The sequence below is a fragment of the Ictalurus punctatus genome, chromosome 4, assembly GCF_001660625.3.
Source record: "Ictalurus punctatus breed USDA103 chromosome 4, Coco_2.0, whole genome shotgun sequence".
Taxonomy (NCBI): Eukaryota; Metazoa; Chordata; class Actinopteri; order Siluriformes; family Ictaluridae; genus Ictalurus; species Ictalurus punctatus.
Genome location: NC_071284.1, coordinates 4,117,375 through 4,137,500, shown reverse-complemented (window position 1 = coordinate 4,137,500; position 20,126 = coordinate 4,117,375). Strand labels below are relative to the sequence as shown.

Here is a 20,126-nt window from a genome sequence, read left to right as displayed (position 1 = left end):
AAGTCTCGTTTGTGAGCCTGGCCTCCCTCTTTATAGGCCAGGCTCCACCCCCTCTGAGGATGTACCAACATCAGGTAAGCAAAATTCTCAACATTTCAATAACCTTTTCATATGCATCTCTAAACAGTCATCTCCCCTTTAAAGTACACTTAAATCCTTTCTCTGGCATAAACACACATAAAATCACACAATAACACAAAGGATGTCCTGGAAAACTGGAAGTCCGACTCCGAGAGGACATGACAAACAATCGCATCATAAAACGTAACATATAAATGAAATGAAGTGTGTGTGCATTTTGTATGATCGAGATATAGAACTGCAGGAAGGGGAATGTAGTGTGTGGAACTGTCCATGGCTGCATGTGCATCCACTCCGTTGATAACTAAATGGAGGGGAAGAGAAGTCAATATGGTAAGCATGTGTGTGTGCGGTACTGTAAGTTTGTAAGTTTGTGTGCTGTGCCCAGCAGAGGTGTCTACTTCCTCACATCACCTCCCCCTTCTCTCGGTCATGTACTGTCTGGGTACCCCGACAGGTAGTTGGCAACCATGTTCTGCCATCTTGGTTTGTGTCACACTTTGAACTTTGAAGCTTTCGAGGCTTAGGTATGACCTCATCACCCTGGAGTTGTGGTCCTTCATCGTCTGGATCCACGTCAGTGCTCGGTGGTCCATCTCCAAATCAAACTCCTTCCTCAGGAGATAATACCTCAGGCTTTTGAGGGCTCATTTGATTGCAAGACACTCCTTCTCCTCAGTTCACTACCTGGTCTCACTGGGTAACAGCTTCCTGCTAATGTAGACCACTGGATTCTCAGCTCCCATGTCCCCCTGGGACAGGACAGCCCCAACACCTGTCGTTGAAGCATCCACCTGGACCAGGAATCTCTGGGTGAAGTCTGGGCTTTGTAGTACCGGACTGGAGCACAGCTTCTCCTTGAGAGTTGTGCCCAGCCATATAGGAGTTCAAATGGGGAAAACTCAAGCGACGCTTGAGGTACCTCTCGGTAGGCAAACATTAGGAACGGTAGCCATTTGTCCTAGTCACGTCCCGTGTCTGACTCAAACTTCTGCAGCATTCTTTTTAGTGTCTGGTCGAAGCACTCCACTAAGCCATTAGTCTGTGGATGGTAAGCACTGGTTCTGATGGCTGTGATCCCCAACTGGCGATGAAGTTGCCCCATTAGCCGTGATGTGAAGTTTGTCCATTTATCAGTTAGGATCTCTTCAGGGATGCGCACCCTGGAGAACAACTGTACCAGGGCTTGAATGATCTACGGGGTAGTGATGGAACGGAGTAGGAAAGCTTCTGGATATCTGGTCGTGTAATCACAAATCACCAGGATGTATTGGTGTGCTGCACTGCTCTTCTCAAGTGGCCCCATGATATCTATTGTGATCTTCCTGAAAGGAGTGGAGATAACAGGAAGAGGGTACAGGGGGGCTCAGCCCTGCTGGGACACAACACTGGTCATCTGACATGTTGCACATGTGTTGCAGTATGTCTGTACGTCAGTGTATAGTGAAGGCCAATGAAACCATGAACTGATGCGTGTGTATGTTTTCTGCTGTCCTAAATGACCAGCCCATGGAATGGTGTAAGAAAATGGATCCACAATATTTAGGGACAATTAAAACGAGTAACATCATTGAATTGCAGGTACACCACATCATCCAAAACCACATACTTTTCAAACAGTGACTTCAATAACTTGTCCCTCTTTTGCAAGTCCCTAATATTCTCTGGGATCCTCAAGCCATCAACTTCGAGACCCTCCACTGAGGTCTCTGGGACTGGAGTCCACAGATACGTCTCAAGCTGACGTTGGTGGCGTGATTTTCTTGGGCTTTTGGGCCCGCCCTGCAACAGACTACTGTGAAAGTCTGGCAGTGGCTGCAGACCTGCCTTAGCTTGAGCCCGGGTGACAGCATGACATGATACAGTAGCGACCTTATCAACAGTCTCAGAGTTCATGGTGGAACAGTTCGTATAAAATGGGTAAGTCTCTTCCCAAAATCATATCCGCAAGCAGATCATCAATTACGACAACGTTCATCAGACACACACACAATTTCCTCAGCTCTGGGGTACTTCTTTACATCCCCATGTACACACTGAACATTTGTGTAATCAACATTTGTAACAAAACATGGCTTTAGGAGAGACAGGGAGCTACCATGTGTCCAACAGTGCTTTCAGAAAATGCCCATTAACAAATACATCACATATAATCTGACTATCCCCTCTAGAGTCCTTAACATTAATCTCTTCCCTAGGTACATAACAAAATCCTGTCAACTTGTTGCATGTTGGTGAAACTGGATGGCTGTATATAAGAAAAATGTTAATGGGGACTATTTCTGGTCCTGACGCCCGAGGTTACCTCTTTTGTTTTCTCTGAGCTTCCTACATAGTCAAACCATACATAACCTCATCAGTCACATTATACACTTTTAGCAAGCATTAGTAATAATTACGTAAAATCAATGCAGTAGAAAACTATAAAGACCAAACCTTTATATCATCACGTGAAAAATGACACTTTCAGTACCACAGCCCTGTTATGGCTTAGGGCTGTGATTGAACAGTGATTGCATTTCAGTATGACATGAATGAATTACGTTCGCTACATTATTACAGCACACTTCCATTCAGGAACCTTTTTAGGAAATCAGTGACTTGAGGTTTCTACTCATGAGAAACCGGTACTGTTGTGAGTTCCTGAACCATAATTCTAGGAAACGCTTAAGTCCCTGGTCTTGCTTGCCGTCCCGAACGTCACTGAGTAATCAAATGCAAGCGTGACAGAACAATGATACTTAACATTTGTTTAAAAAATTTCACCAAGATGCAATTACAGTGCTAAAGTGTATTCTGATTTCACTAACACTAATAATGAATCTATCAAAACAAAGGAAAAAAACAATAAAGAACATAACTCCAAGCCCACCCAGCCTCCTTTTTTTGTCACATGATGAAATTTCATACACATCATGCACTTTGTGTCATTTCTACGTATGTCTATACATATTGGTACTACAGTACTTGAAACACATGGTGCATGGAAACACAAACCAGAAACTGTGCAGCTCTCATTCAGAATAGTTCTCTAAGTATCTGTAAATTCCCCAAAAGGTTCTGGAACTTTGGTGGAAATGCCTATTAATATCACCTATCCTTGGCACTATTCTCCAGTGTATCTTGTAGAACTTTAGCCTTGGGTTTGAACAAAGCTCAGAACTCAAGTTTCACTTTTGTTTCTGAACTCTTTTCATCACCTCTCTACCTGACAATGAAGTCTCTCCTGACAGCACTTGTCGCTAAGCGTACACGTTCTTCCAAAAATAGTTCCATAAAGCCAGCTATGTTTTTCAGAGAAGGTTATAAGCAGAGATTCATGATGATAAGCGGTGTACTTCTCCAAGTTTCACTGTTATGTCAGCATGCATGTAAGAGGTGTGTGTGTGTGTGTGTGTGTGTGTGTGTGTGTGTGTGTGTGTGTGTGTGTGTGCAATAAAACTCTTCAGAAGAGTTAGAATAGTCTGGAAAAGTCTGCATTTCACAACATCTCAACAGTTCTCTTTCTCTTCTGAGTTTTTTTTTTTTTTTTTTCATAAATCAAACCTATACTGTATATAGAATCTTAATTCCATCCCGTTCTATCTATCTCTCTTTCTGTATTTCTCTCAGAAGACCGGAAGCTCTTTGTGGGGATGTTGGGGAAGCAGCAGGGCGAGGAGGACGTGCGCAGGCTCTTCGAGACGTTTGGCCAGATTGAGGAGTGCACCGTGCTCCGGGGGCCTGATGGGGCCAGTAAGGGTCAGCACCTACACACCTCCCTCTCTCTACCCCATTCACCCTGACCACTCCTCCTTCATCCACTCTTTCTCTCTCCTCTCTCTGTTTTCTCGCTGTTATCCTGTCATTACTCTCCGTCATTGATTTTCTCAATACGTCCCTGTTTTTTGGGTGCATCACTTCGGCTCAAATCTCCAAGCCTAGTACCAGTCCTTTTTTTTTTTTTTTTTTTTTCCCAGTAATGTTCATCTTTTCATCACTTCTAATAATGTTAATGATGTTCTGTCGATTGTTAATAATTATTTAAGATGGCATAATGACACTATTTTATTACTGTTTGAGCAATCCTCGTCTATCTGATTTGTACATAGTTTCTGTTAGACCATATGCATGAAATTATTACATCTAGAGTCCTAGTGTTTTGAGGGTAATTGAAAAACACTTACACATTCAATGAAAGGTGTTAATAAGGCATATCTACTTCCCAAAATATACCCGTTAAAGCTTCAGGGAGTGTTAAAAAATATATCAAAACTTACAGAATACTTACACAATTAAAGAAAGGCTTCCCTTTTTTTTCCCTATAAATTTTGTAAATCTACTTGTGAACAATACACCTATCATGTGTCATCCAGAAGAGGATGGGCTCCCTTCTTCTCAGGATTTCATCCTCGTATCATTTCAGGAAGCATTTCCTTGTCCCTTTCATCTCTGTCTTTCTCAATAAGGATCTGAATCTACATACAGATTTCTGTAAAGCTGCTTTGTGATCATGTCTATTAGTAAAAGCACTATACAAATAAAATTGAGTTGGAATGTCACATCCACCCTTCAGGTTCAACACCCTTGCTATCTTAGCGTTTATTCCTCTTCAGTAACCACTTTATGCTGCTCAGATTTGTGCTAAATCTGGAGCATATCCCAGGAGCACTCCAGACATCCAGGGTCCCTGGTTTAATCCTGAGCTTGAGTTAATGCCAGTGTGGAGTTTTACATGTTTTTCCAATGTTCGACCCGGTTCTCTGGTTTCCTCCGACCGCCCAAAAACATACCAGTGGGTGGACTGGCTACACTCAGTTGCTTCTAAATGTGAATGTATGTGCATGGTGAACTATGTTGCGATCCCATGCAGTGTGTATTCCCACCTCATGCCCAGTGTTCCCAGGATAGGCTTTGGATCCACCATAAATACCTTTGACCTGGATAAAGTGGTTACTGGAGATGGAGTAATTAGTGTTAAGCATTTGAAATGAAGCATTTCTTGGAATCCTTGCCTACTTCTTGTGTGTTTGTTATCCTTGTAAGCTGAACGTGTATAATAAGTTAAGCGCACACTTCACACAGGTCACACTGGCATTTCAGCAACCGGATTGCTAAACCATGTGTGCAATTTAGTTCAGTGTGACCATGAAGGTAGCAAATTAAAAACATCATGGTTACGTATTTGCGTTCGTAACTTTGGCATTACCATTACGCGTAGCCGTTCACGCTTGCATTTTAAATGTATCTCCAGTGACTACTTGTGATCGAATTTCATGCGTCATTTCCACTGGAGCAAGGGTGTCATGCAACATAGAGTATATTACGTCAGCCTTCTGTTGCATTTGATTTCAGGCAGAAATGTCACGTGAGTCCTATCTCATGTAACTGTATGAGCTGTTTCAAAAGTTTTGATGAACGTGGTCCGCTAACAAAACAAGAAATGAGATGACAAAAGGAGATAAGGCATCTTGCTTCACCTGCAGTCTTGTCATGGGTATCGTTTTTATCCGTAAGCCTTGAAGTAGAGGACTCTATCATTCTGTGTGATTTCCAATCAATCTAGTGCAATGACGCAGTTGATTAGATGGCCCTTCATTGCTGTCCAGGAAGCATCGGGAAGCTTTTGCGTTCACACTACAAGCGTTGTATGTCGAAATACTGCACTATGCATCTCAGATCATTTCCAAAGGTGGTTTGAGGGATCAGATCAGACACATTTACACCTGTACATAACACTATCCACTTGCAATCAGATCACCCAGGATGCATGTTAATATGGGGCCCTTGATTTTGTGACCAAACGTACCAAAAAATATGTCCTTCTGTGATCTCGCAACGGTTCTTCTTAAGACATATAAGCTGACAAAAAAAAAACGACTTTTTCTGAACTAAAATAAAAATAGATATTGGCTTTGAACTCTGATTTGTGCACCCTGTCTTTTCTGCACACTGTCTTTGTGTGCCTTCGATGCTATTCATGCGCACGGTCTGTGAATAAAACAGTCCTGAAAAGTGTTCATCAAAAGTGCACCTTTCCTGTTTTGTACCTTTATTGTATTTGCACCCTCGCCTCCTCTCCTCTCCTCTCCTCTCCTCTCCTCTCCTCTCCATGCTGCCTATACACAATCTGCCTCTCACTGCCTCTCTCACTCAAGAGTCAAGCTCTCTTTCTCACACCTATTCAGTCTTTCCCTCAGCAGACGCCTGCCTCTCACACCTTCTCTCTCTCTCACCTTCCCCTTCTCTCTCCACACCTTCAGTTCTCCACTTTCTTAGTCCTATGCTCAATACAAACACCTCCTACTCATTCTCGTCTTCCCTTTTCTCCATCCTACACCTGTGGAAAGAGGTTTGTTTTTTTTGGTTGATTTGACATTTCCTCTGTAGTTACATAGTGGTAAATTCCTGTAATCCACTGCCTGGCTTTCTACTGTAACTTTCTACACTGGGATAAAGACAATAGCTTCTTGCAATAAGTAAAGAATACACCATGAGCTGTTAGAGGAAAATAATCAACAATGGTGCGGTGTGATGCGAGTCCAAAGTTCCTGTAACATAAATCCTGAAGAGTTTTATTCCTCTTCTACCACAGCAGTTTGTCAATGATAAGAATCACTTAATGTAGTTTTTTTTAGCCACTTCCAGTCACATGTAATGTTCTGGAACGGCCATGAGCATCCTGTTATCACTGACGTCATAGTCATTTCCTCAGCAGTCTCTCTGTTTTCTCTCTCTTATTTTAAAAAAAATTAATTATAAGCAAAAAATGCAGCATGTCACACGATTAATAAACCTTAAATCACAAATATCTCTGCCTGAAGACTTTCCCATTGCAGTCAAATTAAATGAACACTCTTTCTTCAAAGCATTGATGCTGACTCTCATTGAAAACTTGTTTGGTTTTTTTTGTTTTGTTTTTTTCGTCAGTGTTAAATAAATATTCATCAGCACATTTCTTTTGGCAGGAAGGAGTCATGTCCAGTGTTTGCAGAGAATGCTGCCTTTCAAAATCACTTTATTTTTTGAAGGCAGTATACACGTCCTACATATCCCATAATCCAGTCTGTAAAAATTCAGCATCATAGTATCCCAGCACAGTTGGGACGGCGGTGCGTTTTGTGTATAAGTATAACCTCGTTAGAACACAAACTTCCACGTTTTGTATCTCAATGATATTACACGCAGCTTTTTTTTCTCACTGGAAAGACCATTTTTTTCATCAAGTTCCTATGAGTGTAACGCATGATTGAAACGTGTCAGTTTTGTAAAACAGCACCCCCTCTTGGTGATTAATTTACACTTTCACCATGTGATAAACAGATTCAGCTCAAGTTCACACCAATTTCCTCCAGTGATTAATCGACACAACCTTCCTTTTTTTTCTGTGTCGTTTAGACGGTAACACAGTCAGCACCTGACTAACCATTACAACTTATCTTCAGCTAAATAAAAGTGGAATATCATGAACATGTGTTAAGAGTTGTTACGTCACTTTTTGTTCATAGTTGCGTCTGCGGAAAGCGAGAGACATAACAAAACCGAAAGGGAGTTGTCGTTTTGATGTGATGAGAGAATTAGTGTCAAAATAATACACAAAAGATCACTAACTTAGACGTTTAACCTCCGTTTTCTACTTCAAAAAAAAAAAATAAATAAATGTTGGATTGTAACCTCACTAGCTTAACAAAAATAACAGGAAAAAATGCAGGATACCTAAAAGAAAAGGCGCTCACACCTACAGGTTTCAGACAGCTACAAAGGGTACAATTATCCATTAATTACACAGTGCAATTGTGATGTGTGACATCTATATCTGTATAGAAGGTGATATTAAAATATTTACCTATGTACATTACAGGTGAGCACACAAGTTACAAAGCTAGCATAAAGTTGGGGTATGAGAAAGTGTATGTCTGCTGTTTATAGGACTGACATGAAGGGCTCAAATGGTGAAGCCACTGTCTCCCTGTTTATATTCATCTAAAGCAATGTCGTCATATCTGATCTACATGCCTGGGCAGTACCTGGATGGGAGACCTCCTGGGGAAAACTAAGGTTGCTGCTGGAAGTGGTATTAGTGAGGCCAGCAGGGGGCGCTCACCCTGTGGTCTGTGTGGGTCCTAACGCACCAGTATAGTGACAGGGATTGTATACTGTAAAAACAGCACTGTCTTTCGGATGAGATGTGAAACCGAGGTCTCAATTCCTTGTGGTCTTTAAAAATCTCATTGCAAATGATCTTGGCAGAGACAGTATCGCGCTGGATTCAAGGAACTCAACCCCCCCTCCCTCTACTTCAAAGCAGACCAAAACACTTTCCTTCTGTCCCGCTATTGATGTAAATTCATACGGCCTCTCAGAGTCTCTGTACCCTATAAAAAAGGCCAAGAAGTTTAATATGCATGTCTCTCTTTTTCTCCAGATCTCCTCGAGGGACCGTGCATAGAGTTCAGGTCTAGACGTAATAATAGAGATATGACTTTTAGTTCCATAATTATGATGTGCTCTATACGTCGCCCATTCAAACAGAGCGAATTCATGCATGGATATTATTTTCGCTACGAATTCAAAAGGGAGCATGGAAACCTCACGGCTGAAAGCTGCCACAATCTTTTTTTTTTTTTTTTTTTTTCACCCCGTCTCCCAACCCCCCGCCCCCCGCCCATGCATTTTACCAAGCCTCACAAAGGCCTCAAATTTGCACTGTAATTTCTGAGTCCCTCATCACTTTCATTTCACTGAAGATTTGCGGTTCTCGGCTTTCTGCAGTTCTGTTCTATCTGGGTCATGGGGAAAGTTGGTTGCAGAAAACGCTTTTGTGTGCTTTTTAACGTGGCTCATTTGAAGAAAGTAAAAGTTTTGCTTGTGCCGCAGCTGCCCTGAGGATCGCTCGCTCATGTATTGACCACTGCAGGGTTTGTTGCGAGGATGTTTGCGCTGTAATAGTCCTGCTGCCTCCGCTGTGCCAATGAAAGACGCTGAGTCTCAGCGCAGCACGCCGTCCACTCTTCTTTGCACTCTAAAGGTTAAAGTCTTTTTGTTCCCTCAAAACGGAGGCTTGCATTCAGAATGGCGCCATAGCACGAGGACGTTTTCATCTCTATTTGGAAGGGATGTTGGGTTTACAAACAAATTGTTCAAAAGAAATCAAACCATGTTTCCGTCTCTTCAGGAACCTTCCTATTTTTTATTTTTTGTCTAGCATAAATCTTTCAATCCTGTTTCACTTTTTTCTTCGTTCTCCTGTTGTGGCTTTTCATGCTTGAGTATGGTTGATTTTTTTTTTTTTTTTCTCCAAAATTCCCACCAACCAGCCAGCGCTTCCCTATCATACAACAGCTGCCAACTGGGGTGGGTTTGTTTTGTTTTATATCTCTTCTTGTATTGATGGGGTAGCAGCTGGGCATACTGTGTCTGTAAAAAGAGTCTCTATTCAAGTCAAAGTTCTTGGCTGGTGTCAAGAAACATGCAGACAATGTTATCATAGTTTTATCCATAAGCCATGAGGGCAAAACCAGTAACGAAAAGCACGTGACTAGACAAGACTCTACATACAGTACTGTGCAAACATTTTAGGCACCCTATTTATTTAGTACAAACGTTGTTATAGATTTTCTTATTTCATGACTTCTACATGATCGAGTCAGTACAAAAACATTTTAGATTCCCAAACATTAGGTTTCTAGCATAAAATTAAATGTTACAGAAAAATGTTTGTAGGTCAGTAAAGAAAGCAGCGTATGACGTAAGAGCCCACTTTTCCGACAAAAAAAAAAAAAAAAACATAATGAAGGCTGCCGCGATTTGCTGCAAAAATAAGAAGCGAGTGCGACGGTCAAAGTCTCTGGAAGAACTGTGGTATGGTATGGTATTTATTTATTTATTTATTGTCATTCTGTACATGTTGCCACGTGAGAGCGAAATATATACTCAGGACTAGAAACGTACTATATAGAAAGTAAATAATATACAAATATACATATAATAAGTTTAAAAAAAAAAACTACTTAATAAATAAATACACTAAAACCCATTAATAAATAAGTAAGCAACACGTTTTAAAAGCAGTGCATCATGTTATGATAACAACATTATGACAAAGCAGCACAGCATAATGAGTTAAGAGTTAAGAGATCAGTCACTAAGGCAGGGAGTTCATGAATCTTGCAGCCTCTGGAAAGAAGCTGCATTTGAGCCTTGTTGTTCTGGCTTTAATGCTTCTTAGCCTCCTGCCTGAGGCGATGGGGTCGAACAGTTTGTTTGCCGGGTGGGTGGGATCCTTCATAATACAGGATGCTCTGCTTCTGCACCTGCTAGTTTAAATGTCCTCAATGGAGGGGAAGCTGCTGTGAGTTATTTTTTGAGCAGATTTGACAACTCTCTGCAGCACCTTCTTGTCAGCAGCCAAACAGTTCCCGAACCATTCAGTGATGGACAAGCTGGGTGTACTCCCTACGACACACCGGTAAAATGCTAACAGAACCGGAGTGCTGAGACCAGCCTGCTTCAAATTCCTAAGAAAATACAGGCACTGGTGTTTTTGTTGTTGTTGTTGTTGTTTTTTTGTTTTTTTTTTATATACATATAATGCTGGCTGTGTTAATGACCCATGCAAAAAGTCATTGGAAGTGTGTATCCCGAGATACTTGAAACTGGAGACCATTTCCACAGTTGCTCCTTTGATGAAGAGGGGACGTGTGTAGCCTCTCCTCCTAAAGTCCACAACCATCTCCTTTGTCTTCCTCACATTAATGCAGAGGTTGTTTACTCTGCACTAGTCCACAAGTTCTCCTACCTCCTGTCTGTAAAAGGATTCGTTGTTGTGGGATATCATTCCAACCACAGCCGTGTCATCGGCAAACCTCACAATGTGATTGGCCGAATATTTACCCGAGCAGACACGTGTTAATAGCATGTACAGCAGGGGGCTCAGGACACATCCCTGGGGGGAGCCGGTGTTAAGGATGATAGGCGAAGATGAGATGCCATGGACATTAGCAGTATATGGCCTGTTTGTTAGTCCAGGATGCAGTTACAAAGTGATGGTTTCAATCCAAGCAGCAGCACTTTACTGACTAGAGTCTGCTGGACAATTGTATTAAACGCAGCACTGAAGTCCAGGAAGAGCAGCCTAACATAAGAGTCCCTGCTCTCCAGATGGGTGAGAGCAGAGTGAATGACCGTGGAAGCTGCATCAGATGCAGACCAGTTCTTCCTGTAAGCATACTAATGGGGGTCCACATTACTGTCAATGATATCCTTTATATGGGCTATAACCAGCCGTTCAAAGCATTTCATGATAATCGGAGTGAGAGCCACTGGATGGTAGTCATTAATGCACGTCACGGCAGATCTTTTGGGCACAGAGATGATAGTAGATGTCTTGTGACAGACTGACACCACAGCCTGGGAGAGTGAGGCGTTAAAGATGTCAGTCAGCACCCCAGCAAGTTCATGAGTGCAATCCCTCAAAACCCTTCCTGGGATATTATCGGGGCCTGCTGCTTAAGTGTGTTAATTCTCAGCAATGATTTACTCACATCCTCACAGGACACACTGAGAGGTAGCTCACCTGGTTAGAGTGTGAGTCCGGAGCAGTGAGAGAAATTGGATGTCTCAAAGCAGGCATAAAATGTATTCAGGGAATCGGAAAGAGATGGATCCTGAGGGCATACAACATCTTTCCTGCTGTAGCCAGTGATGCTCTTGATGCCCTTCCACATGCTCCAGGGGTCATTGGTGGAAAAGTGACCCTGTATTTTCCGAGCATAATTAGCCTTTACCCTCTTGATCACGACCTCTAATTCCCTCCTCACTGCTCTCAGTGCAAGTATGTCTCCTGTCCTAAAGCCTACGTCGCATGCCTTCAGAAGACACCACACCTCTCCATTCAGCCAGGGTTTGTGATTTGGACAGATGGTGATCTTCTTGGTGGTAGTGACATCATCAGTACATTTACTGATATAGCCACAAACAGATGACACATACTCCTCCGTGTCCACCCCACCGATGCCGGTTTCTGCTTCTCTGAAGATCTGCCAGTTGGTGCGCTCAAAACAGTCCTGGATCATGGAGGCAGTTCCACTGGGTGGCACTGTGATGGTTTTTACTGTGGGCTTGTTGTCTTTAAGCACAGGACGTAGAGCAGGAACCAGCAGGATGGAAATGTAGTCATAGAAGCCCAGGTGGGGATGGGGCACCGCTCTGTATGCTTCCCGTCTGTGGGTACCCACACAGTTCAGCATGTTGTTTCCCCTGGTTGCCATGGAGACGTACTGGTGGAACCGAGGCAGAATGTCCGTCAATTTAACATGGTTAAAATCACCTGCTACCACATAAAAAAAGCTCTGGATGCTTATTCTGTAGCACACAGATATGATTATGTAGTTCCCTCAGAGCCATGCTAGTGTTAGCACTCGGCGGGGTGGGGGGCGGTGTAAACAGCCACAATAAACACAACTGTAAACTCCCAAGGCAGGTAGTATGGTCGGCATTTCTGTGTCAAATATTCCACCGCTTCAGAATAATGGCTGCTTACCAGGGAGCAATTCGTACACCAGCTTTTATTTATGTAAACACAGAGTTGGTGTGCATTGCTCCTCCAGCCCATTGTCCCCAGAAGCCTTAACCCGCCCAATGCTGCTTTAAGCTCCAGTTTAATCACGATATTGAGATTATTGAGTTGAAGTAGTCCAGACAAACTGTATTTTACCACACAATTTCTCGTTTTGATGTTAATAAAAAGGATTTGTAGTATGTGCGCTGGTAACTGAAAAGCCACTGCACTGTACAGGCGTCGGAATATTCCTGTATACATAGGTGTGTTAAGTATGCAGATCTACACGTGCTTTTTCTTTCGCGCTGTTATTTTCTGAGAAACTCAAGATGCTGCCGTTGCTACCCACAATTCCTTGTGGCCTGAGCTTATGTCTCCTTTCAGTGGATTTTTGGAATAAGGTGTTTACCTGCAACAAATTTCTGATTAAAACAGGCAGATTCCATGAGTGGGAATTAGCATTTGGGGAATCAGAATATTCTCTTAATCTGAATCGGACAATCGGATTGCGCGGATATTGCCAGATTCCGATTAATATCTGAATATCGATGTGCATGTAAATGTAGTCAATGACTTCTTAGGTCAAGAGGTAGGAAGTGAATGGATTTAAGATCAGGAATGGTGTACCTAGTAAATAAATCAATAACTGTCTGCATATATGAGCAAACAGGGATGTTTAATGTGTGTGATTTTGAAGATTGAATGTGATCCTATGTCCTTTTTGGAGGCTGGTTTATGAATTTGATTTCACACCTATAACCTTATTCTAATCAAAATTTCTTTATAGACCGTCTTAAGTAAACAAACTTATGGATCTGAGAAAATCAACAGAATTTTGATAAGTAATATCATGAACAGACCTTGGCCTGTCATCAGACTCTGGCAATTGTCTATTTTATGTGGTTTTTGAGACCTGGATTATAAGTATTGAACAGGAAGCACGCACACACACACACACACACACACACACACACACACACACACACACACACACACACACACACAGTTAGAGCATCCTTAAGGAGGTACTGAGCCATTTCATTGGGGAGGTAAATATTCATTTGTATATCCATAAACTGAGAACTGGAATGTGTGTGTGTGTGTGTGTGTGTGTGTGTGTGTGTGTGTGTGTGTGTGTGTGTGTGTGTGTGTGTGTGTGTGTGTGTGTGTGTGTGTGTGTGTGTGTGTGTGTGTGTGTGTGTGTGTGTGTGTGTGTGTGTGTGTGTGTGTTTCCTGCATCATAGCTCTCCTGGGTGAAGCTATCAGCAGCTGTAATTTGAGTGAATCATTGTTTTGCTGCCTGTGGGTTCAACATGATGAATATGTCGTATATGATCAAATCTAATTGGGTTTCTGAGCAGCAGTTTAAAAAGGCACCGGCGGTGAAGACGAAACCGTAAAGATCTACATTTTACTCATTGCCAGAAAAAGCCAAAGTAGGTGAACATGTTTTTAATCACTATGTTCTGAATTTAATGGAACACAATAGCCTGATTACCTAAAATATGCAGCTGTGTCTTCGTATGAAAACAAGCTTAAGCACCTTTTAAAGCAGTTTTAGGCCAAAGTGTATGTTTTGCCATGTACCGTACTGGGCAAAAGTCTTAGCACCCTATTTTATTTAGTACAAACGTTGTTATAGATTTTTTTTTAATTTATTTTATATCAGAAGGTGTTGATTAATTTTCTATTACAGCAGCTCGAACAGTAGGTCCGGGTGCAAGGTTTATATGATTGCTCTCATTCTAATATGTTCTTATTCTATATCATTTCTATAGTAACCACTTATACAGGGACCTTTATGGCAGATTAAAAAAAAACAAAAAAAAACCTGACATTGTTCATATGGTGAAAGTCTATATGAGGAGACTTTTTAGAAGGAGTCTCCAGTGTCAGTGATTTGTAACAGTCAGAGGTAAAGCTATAACTTGCCATGGGAAAGACTTTAGGACAGAGAGGTTATACTTTTTTTTTTTTTTTTTGTACTTTCTTGTCTTGTCTTGGCTTCACAGTCGTTCCACAACATTAAACGTACCAATAAATGGATAAAAAATGACGTTCTTTAATTAATTAAAAGGCAAAAGAAGTGGTATAAGAGGAATAACCAATAACACTTAAGTTCTCCATGGCTTCGTGTCAGGTTGCATCACACCACCATGCCATTTATTATTTCCCTATTATAACACATTACACCCCACTGTGTTTTATTCCTTACAAATCGTACTCTTTCCCATCATTCAAAATACCCCCTTGAGCCTGTAGTAAATAACAGTAAATAGACTGAATAACTGCACGGACATATTGATCAGCTCCCTCTGAGCGATTCATTCGGAATAAATCCTGCGTGTTTCCTTAATATATGCCCTGAATGCAGTTTGCTCCTTAATCAGATATGAAACTATGAGATAAACAGAAAGCAGCATAGTGAAAACTATATTAGCGCTAGGTGTGCTAATCCACCTCTTACATAAAATTACACTCACAGGGCCTTCAGGAAGGATTATACTGCTGCAATTTTGTCATCATAATCTCTATTATAAGAGACTGCACACAGATCACTGTGTGTAAATATGAAACAAATTAATACTCACAAACAAGGCTCTCAAGGGAGGAAGCTGTCTAGGGTCTATCTGGTGTGTGTGTGTGTGTGAGAGAGAGAGAGAGAGAGAGAGAGAGAGAGAGATTAGTAAAAGGACGTGTTGCTCCATGCAGCTAATGCATTCAGCACAATTATACTGATTTATTCAGCACGCCGCACCCTGCACACACGAATGGCGGAATACATTAACAAAGCAGATAACATGAAAACAATGGTAATGAGTGTGTTTGCCCTCTTCAAGACCCGGTCTCTCTCTTTCTCTCTTTCTCTCTTTCTCTCTCTCTCTCTCTCTCTCTCTCTCTCTCTCTCTCTCTCTCTCTCTCGGTGCAGGCTGTGCCTTTGTCAAGTTTTCCAGCCATGCAGAAGCACAGGCAGCCATCAATAGCCTGCACGGTGGTCAGACCATGCCGGTGAGTGTATAAACACACACACACACACACACACACACACACACACACACACACACACAAACATAAACATTGCTAAATATAAAGTGAGATCTCGGGTTTTGATCCTCAGGGCGCACCAAGTAAACTGTGATCTAAAAATCTCTCTCTCTCTCTCTCTCTCTCTCTCTCTCTCTCTCTCTCTCTCTCTCTCTCTCTCTCTCTCTCTCTCTCTCTCTCTCTCTCTCTCTCTCTCTCTCTCTCTCTCTCTCTCTCTCTCTCTCTCTCTCTCTCTCTCTCTCTGTGTGTGCCTCATTGGGTTTCTGTGATAATTCTGCGCTTCTCTAACTGGCATGCAAAAGGCCAACATGAATGATGCCTTCACTTAAAACCATACACGAGTTACAAATGCAATTAACCGCTCACATATTGTCGAACAAACTGCAACATCATAAATATTCAGAAGTCATTTTACTGCTTAGCATGGAGTCAATGCAGACTTCCAGGTAACATCAGCTGGATTTCCTGTTAAAACATTTCAGATTTTAAGCAAAGTGACCAAAAGACAATGCTATCCAGAAACTGAATGGCTGTTGTTGTTCATAAAGGAAGGAGTAACAAACAAATAGCCATGTAAGGGTGAGATATGTTGCATGCATGGGTCAGTTTTTAGCAGCTCCAAGTGTAGTGAAGTTAGTAAAGACAATCGTCAGCCATTACAAATATTTGTTTATTAAAATAAAATGCTGGATTCTCTCATTTGCATTCAGTAAGCTACTGTTTTGTTGAGCGTCTCAGAAAGCTCAGAAATGTGACTTACAGCCTCATATGTCATCGTTTCTGTTTCCTTTTCCTTTATAGTGTCCACGAAGGGCAACTTTAGAGTCAACTTAAAAACAAAATAGTAATCTTTGAAAAATGGTTAGATTTAAATAAAAAGATTTTGTTTAACTTAAAAAAAAGGTTTAAAAATAGATGTTTAATGAATAAAACAATCATTTAAAAAAAAAAAAAAAAGAGTCAACTATAAACAAAAAAAGACTCACTTTCAAATAAAAACAGTAAACTTGGGGGAAAAAAAACTAAGTTAGCTTTAACGAAAAAGTCAGTGAAATATTAAATGAACTTTAAAACAAAAATCAACTTAAATTAAATTAAGTTAATTAAATTAATTAAATTAACAGCCCACTTTAATTAAAAACAATCAACTTAATAAGTTTTCCACTAAGAAAAAAAAAAAACTTTTTTTAATCAAAACAGTGAACTTTAATGTTAAATCAACTACAGTCAACTTATAATAAAACAAATCAACTTTTTTTTTTTACCAAAACAATAAAAACTTTACATAAAGAATTACATAAAAACAGTCAACTTAAACAAAAATCATCTTTTAAAAAGTTTAAATAAAAAGTTTAAATAAAATCATAAACTTTAAAAAGAGGTTACATTAAAAACAAACAAACAAACAAACAAACAAAAAACAAGTAAAGTTTATAGAAAAACAGGAATCTGGAGTCAATTTAAAAAAAGAGTCATCTTAAGTGATCCACTTATAAATAAAGTAAAATTTGAACAAAAACAGTCAACTTAAAATGAAGGTCAACTTATAAAAAGAAAAAGTCAACTTTATATAAAAAGACAACCATTTTTTTGTTGTCTATTTTTTATCCAAAGTTATTTATTATATCTGTCTCATTTTCTGGCTGTTTTTGGAATATTTATTATTATTTATTATTATTTATTATTATTATTTTACCTTATAAAAGTTGCCATACCACTAGATAATGATTGAGGCCAACTATATTAGCTAGCTAGAAGACAATGTTGAGTCTGTTATGGACAATGTAAAGACACAGTCGCAGTGGAAACAGGACATAATAATCAGGAATATAAACATTTACATCAGATGTGTTAGTATGTTGGTAAAAAAATATATTCTTTATGACTAGAATTACACTATAGTTACACGCTTTATGTACACTATAGTTGCATAAATTACTAACTTCAGTGGCTCCCATTATATTGAGAAAAAGTCAACATAGCAAATTTTAACAAAGACAAGTTTAACTGCTGTTCATATTGATTCTTCTTTTAAGCAGGGTAACAACAATACCATAATATTTGTAGCATTACAGCTTAACTTTTTTAGGATATGTCAAATACATTACTGACCTTACTAATATAGCTACCACTGCTGAGATTATGTTAATATTGAAACCATGTATGCCAGGTAAACCTATGCTAATTTTAAAACCACTATTGTGCAGACTTTTGGAGTAACGGAATAAATAGAACGTTGTTACGTAATCAGGATACAAAAAACCGGTAGCTGAAATCCGTTACAGCTATGTCAAAAAACAAAGTAATGAGATTGCAGGTACAATTAATACAAAATAGGAATATTATCAGGGTTACAATTTTTTTCATTTAAAACCAAAGAAATGAATCTTTTGATATAACACAATATAGACAGCTGTGTGATTATAGATCTGGTTCTCTCTCGCCAGTCGTGACTTACATGAGCAACCTCCTGGTGCATGCGCAAATACATTTTGTGCAAAGTTAATTTGCTAGAAATTAACACAAATTGTTCTCTGAAATGCTTTTGTTAAGGTGACCATATGTAATTTTTCCCCAGATATCTGATATTTTATTTTATTCCATGCACATTCAAAAGAATGTAAGAAACAATGTCAAAAATGTGTCCAGTTTTTGGAAAACCAGAATATGGTCATCCTAGATTTCGTGATATAATGTTACCCGCATCAGGGACAGTGATCTCTTATTTTTCATTTTATTTATTTTATTCAAATAAATGTTTTAAGCTCTAACAAAAGCTCTGAATAAAAGTATTTCATACTGACTTTATTTACATATGTGGCCTTGAAGTAATCCAAAAGTAATCAGATTACATTACTTTTATATTGTGATACTTGGATTACGTTACCGATTAAATTTTTTTATGAAGTAATTTGTAACTGTAATGGAATACATTTTTAAAGTAACCCTCCCCACCCTGCTAATGTGTATGGTTATGGGTGTGGTTACGGCTGGTAAGAATAAATTGTGGAGCTACATATCTGCAGACTTTATTGTTAGCCATTTAAATTACATTGTAATTAAAAGTGGCAAATGGATAGAAATCAGCATTGTTGAAAAATCTCCACAATCTATAATTTACAATTTAGATTTTCTCTACATACTTTACACAAGGTCATGGCAAATCTATTCTGTCTCTGGAATATGTTGTGTTTCTCCACTGTGACATATGGACCGAGTTACAAACCGAGAATGAATCTAAAGCCATCCAGGCTCTCGTTAATAATCCATGTCATCTATACCCCATCTCTAGCTCCACACCTGTTCCCTTCACAGCCAGTCCAATTCCGAATTAGATTAATAGACAAGATGGTCATGAGTACTCAACCAAGCCATTGGGACCGCTGGGAATATTATTCATTTGCTCAGTATCTCTGCCACATGTTGTCAACAACGCAACAATGGCTAAACAAAATGGTGAGAGCGAGGAGAGAGCGGGGAATTTGTCCATGATGAGAGGATGATAAGAACGGGTACAGTGCCAGCTGCAGGACTGGTCTTAGCCAGCACTGGCACATGAGCATCTGGCATGCGTATTAGCGTACGTAAATATCACCTGGCCACAAATACATTTGGCCATAATGAAAGGATTTAATGGAACAGAAAGAGAAGATGCAGACGCAGAAGGGCACAGGGGATGGAGGAAATCAGGACTGGAGGCATCGCTGACTGCTGACTGAACATGCCCGGCGTTAGCTTTCAGTTTCATCATCCATTCTAGAGTTCTTCAGTAAAAGTTCTACAAGTGTGGATTAGTTCTCCAAACTTCTGGAGCTCTCTGAGTCTAGAGCTTTGTAGTGTGTTCATCATGTTTATGAGAACTTTAGAAACTTGAGTTCTTCAGAGTTAGGGTACAATGTTCAATTTTCTCAGTATGTTCGAACTGACCTTATGGTTTTTAGGTGATGTTATGTACACGATGTGTAAGTAGAGCATAATTTCAGTACTACGTAGTCTTATGCTGAACATACACTACACAGTTTTAGCCCTGATTTGCACACCAACATGACAACATGACCTGTGTAGAATGGGTGGTTCAGGGAGACCATGTTCGAAGTCTGTGAGCTGCACAATTGGTGCAAAATTTTTAAACATGTTTGAAATTCTCATCAATGAATCTTGTAGTTTGTGCACCTCTATGGCAATTAGCAGGAACAGAGATGAGCAACATGTAATGACACTCCATCTGTCAACCAGCGAGGGAAAAATGATTCCTGATGACACACAGTGAAAGTAAAAAAGAAATAGCTACATTTATTTCAACTATACCTGCAGAACAGTCGACCCTCGCTTTGTGAGTCTCCCCAAACAATCTTTCCTCCTTATCTTATTTCTCTTTTTTGTCTTGTTTCCTTACAAAATAGTGCATAACCAATCCCCATGGTCAGTTGTTTAAGCTCCATCTTAACAAAGACACATAATA

The 20,126-nt window shown here is 40.1% G+C and overlaps 1 protein-coding gene across 1 annotated transcript in view; it reads left to right on the top strand.

Annotated features, from left to right (window-relative positions):
* celf6 (CUGBP Elav-like family member 6) overlaps positions 1 to 20,126 on the top strand; it is a 172,709-nt gene that overhangs the window by 119,878 nt on the left and 32,705 nt on the right. The window contains exons 4-5 of the mRNA XM_047152620.2: positions 3,694 to 3,822; positions 15,549 to 15,628. Coding sequence (XP_047008576.1) covers positions 3,694 to 3,822; positions 15,549 to 15,628 — 209 coding nt within the window. The remainder of the gene's footprint in view (positions 1 to 3,693; positions 3,823 to 15,548; positions 15,629 to 20,126) is intronic.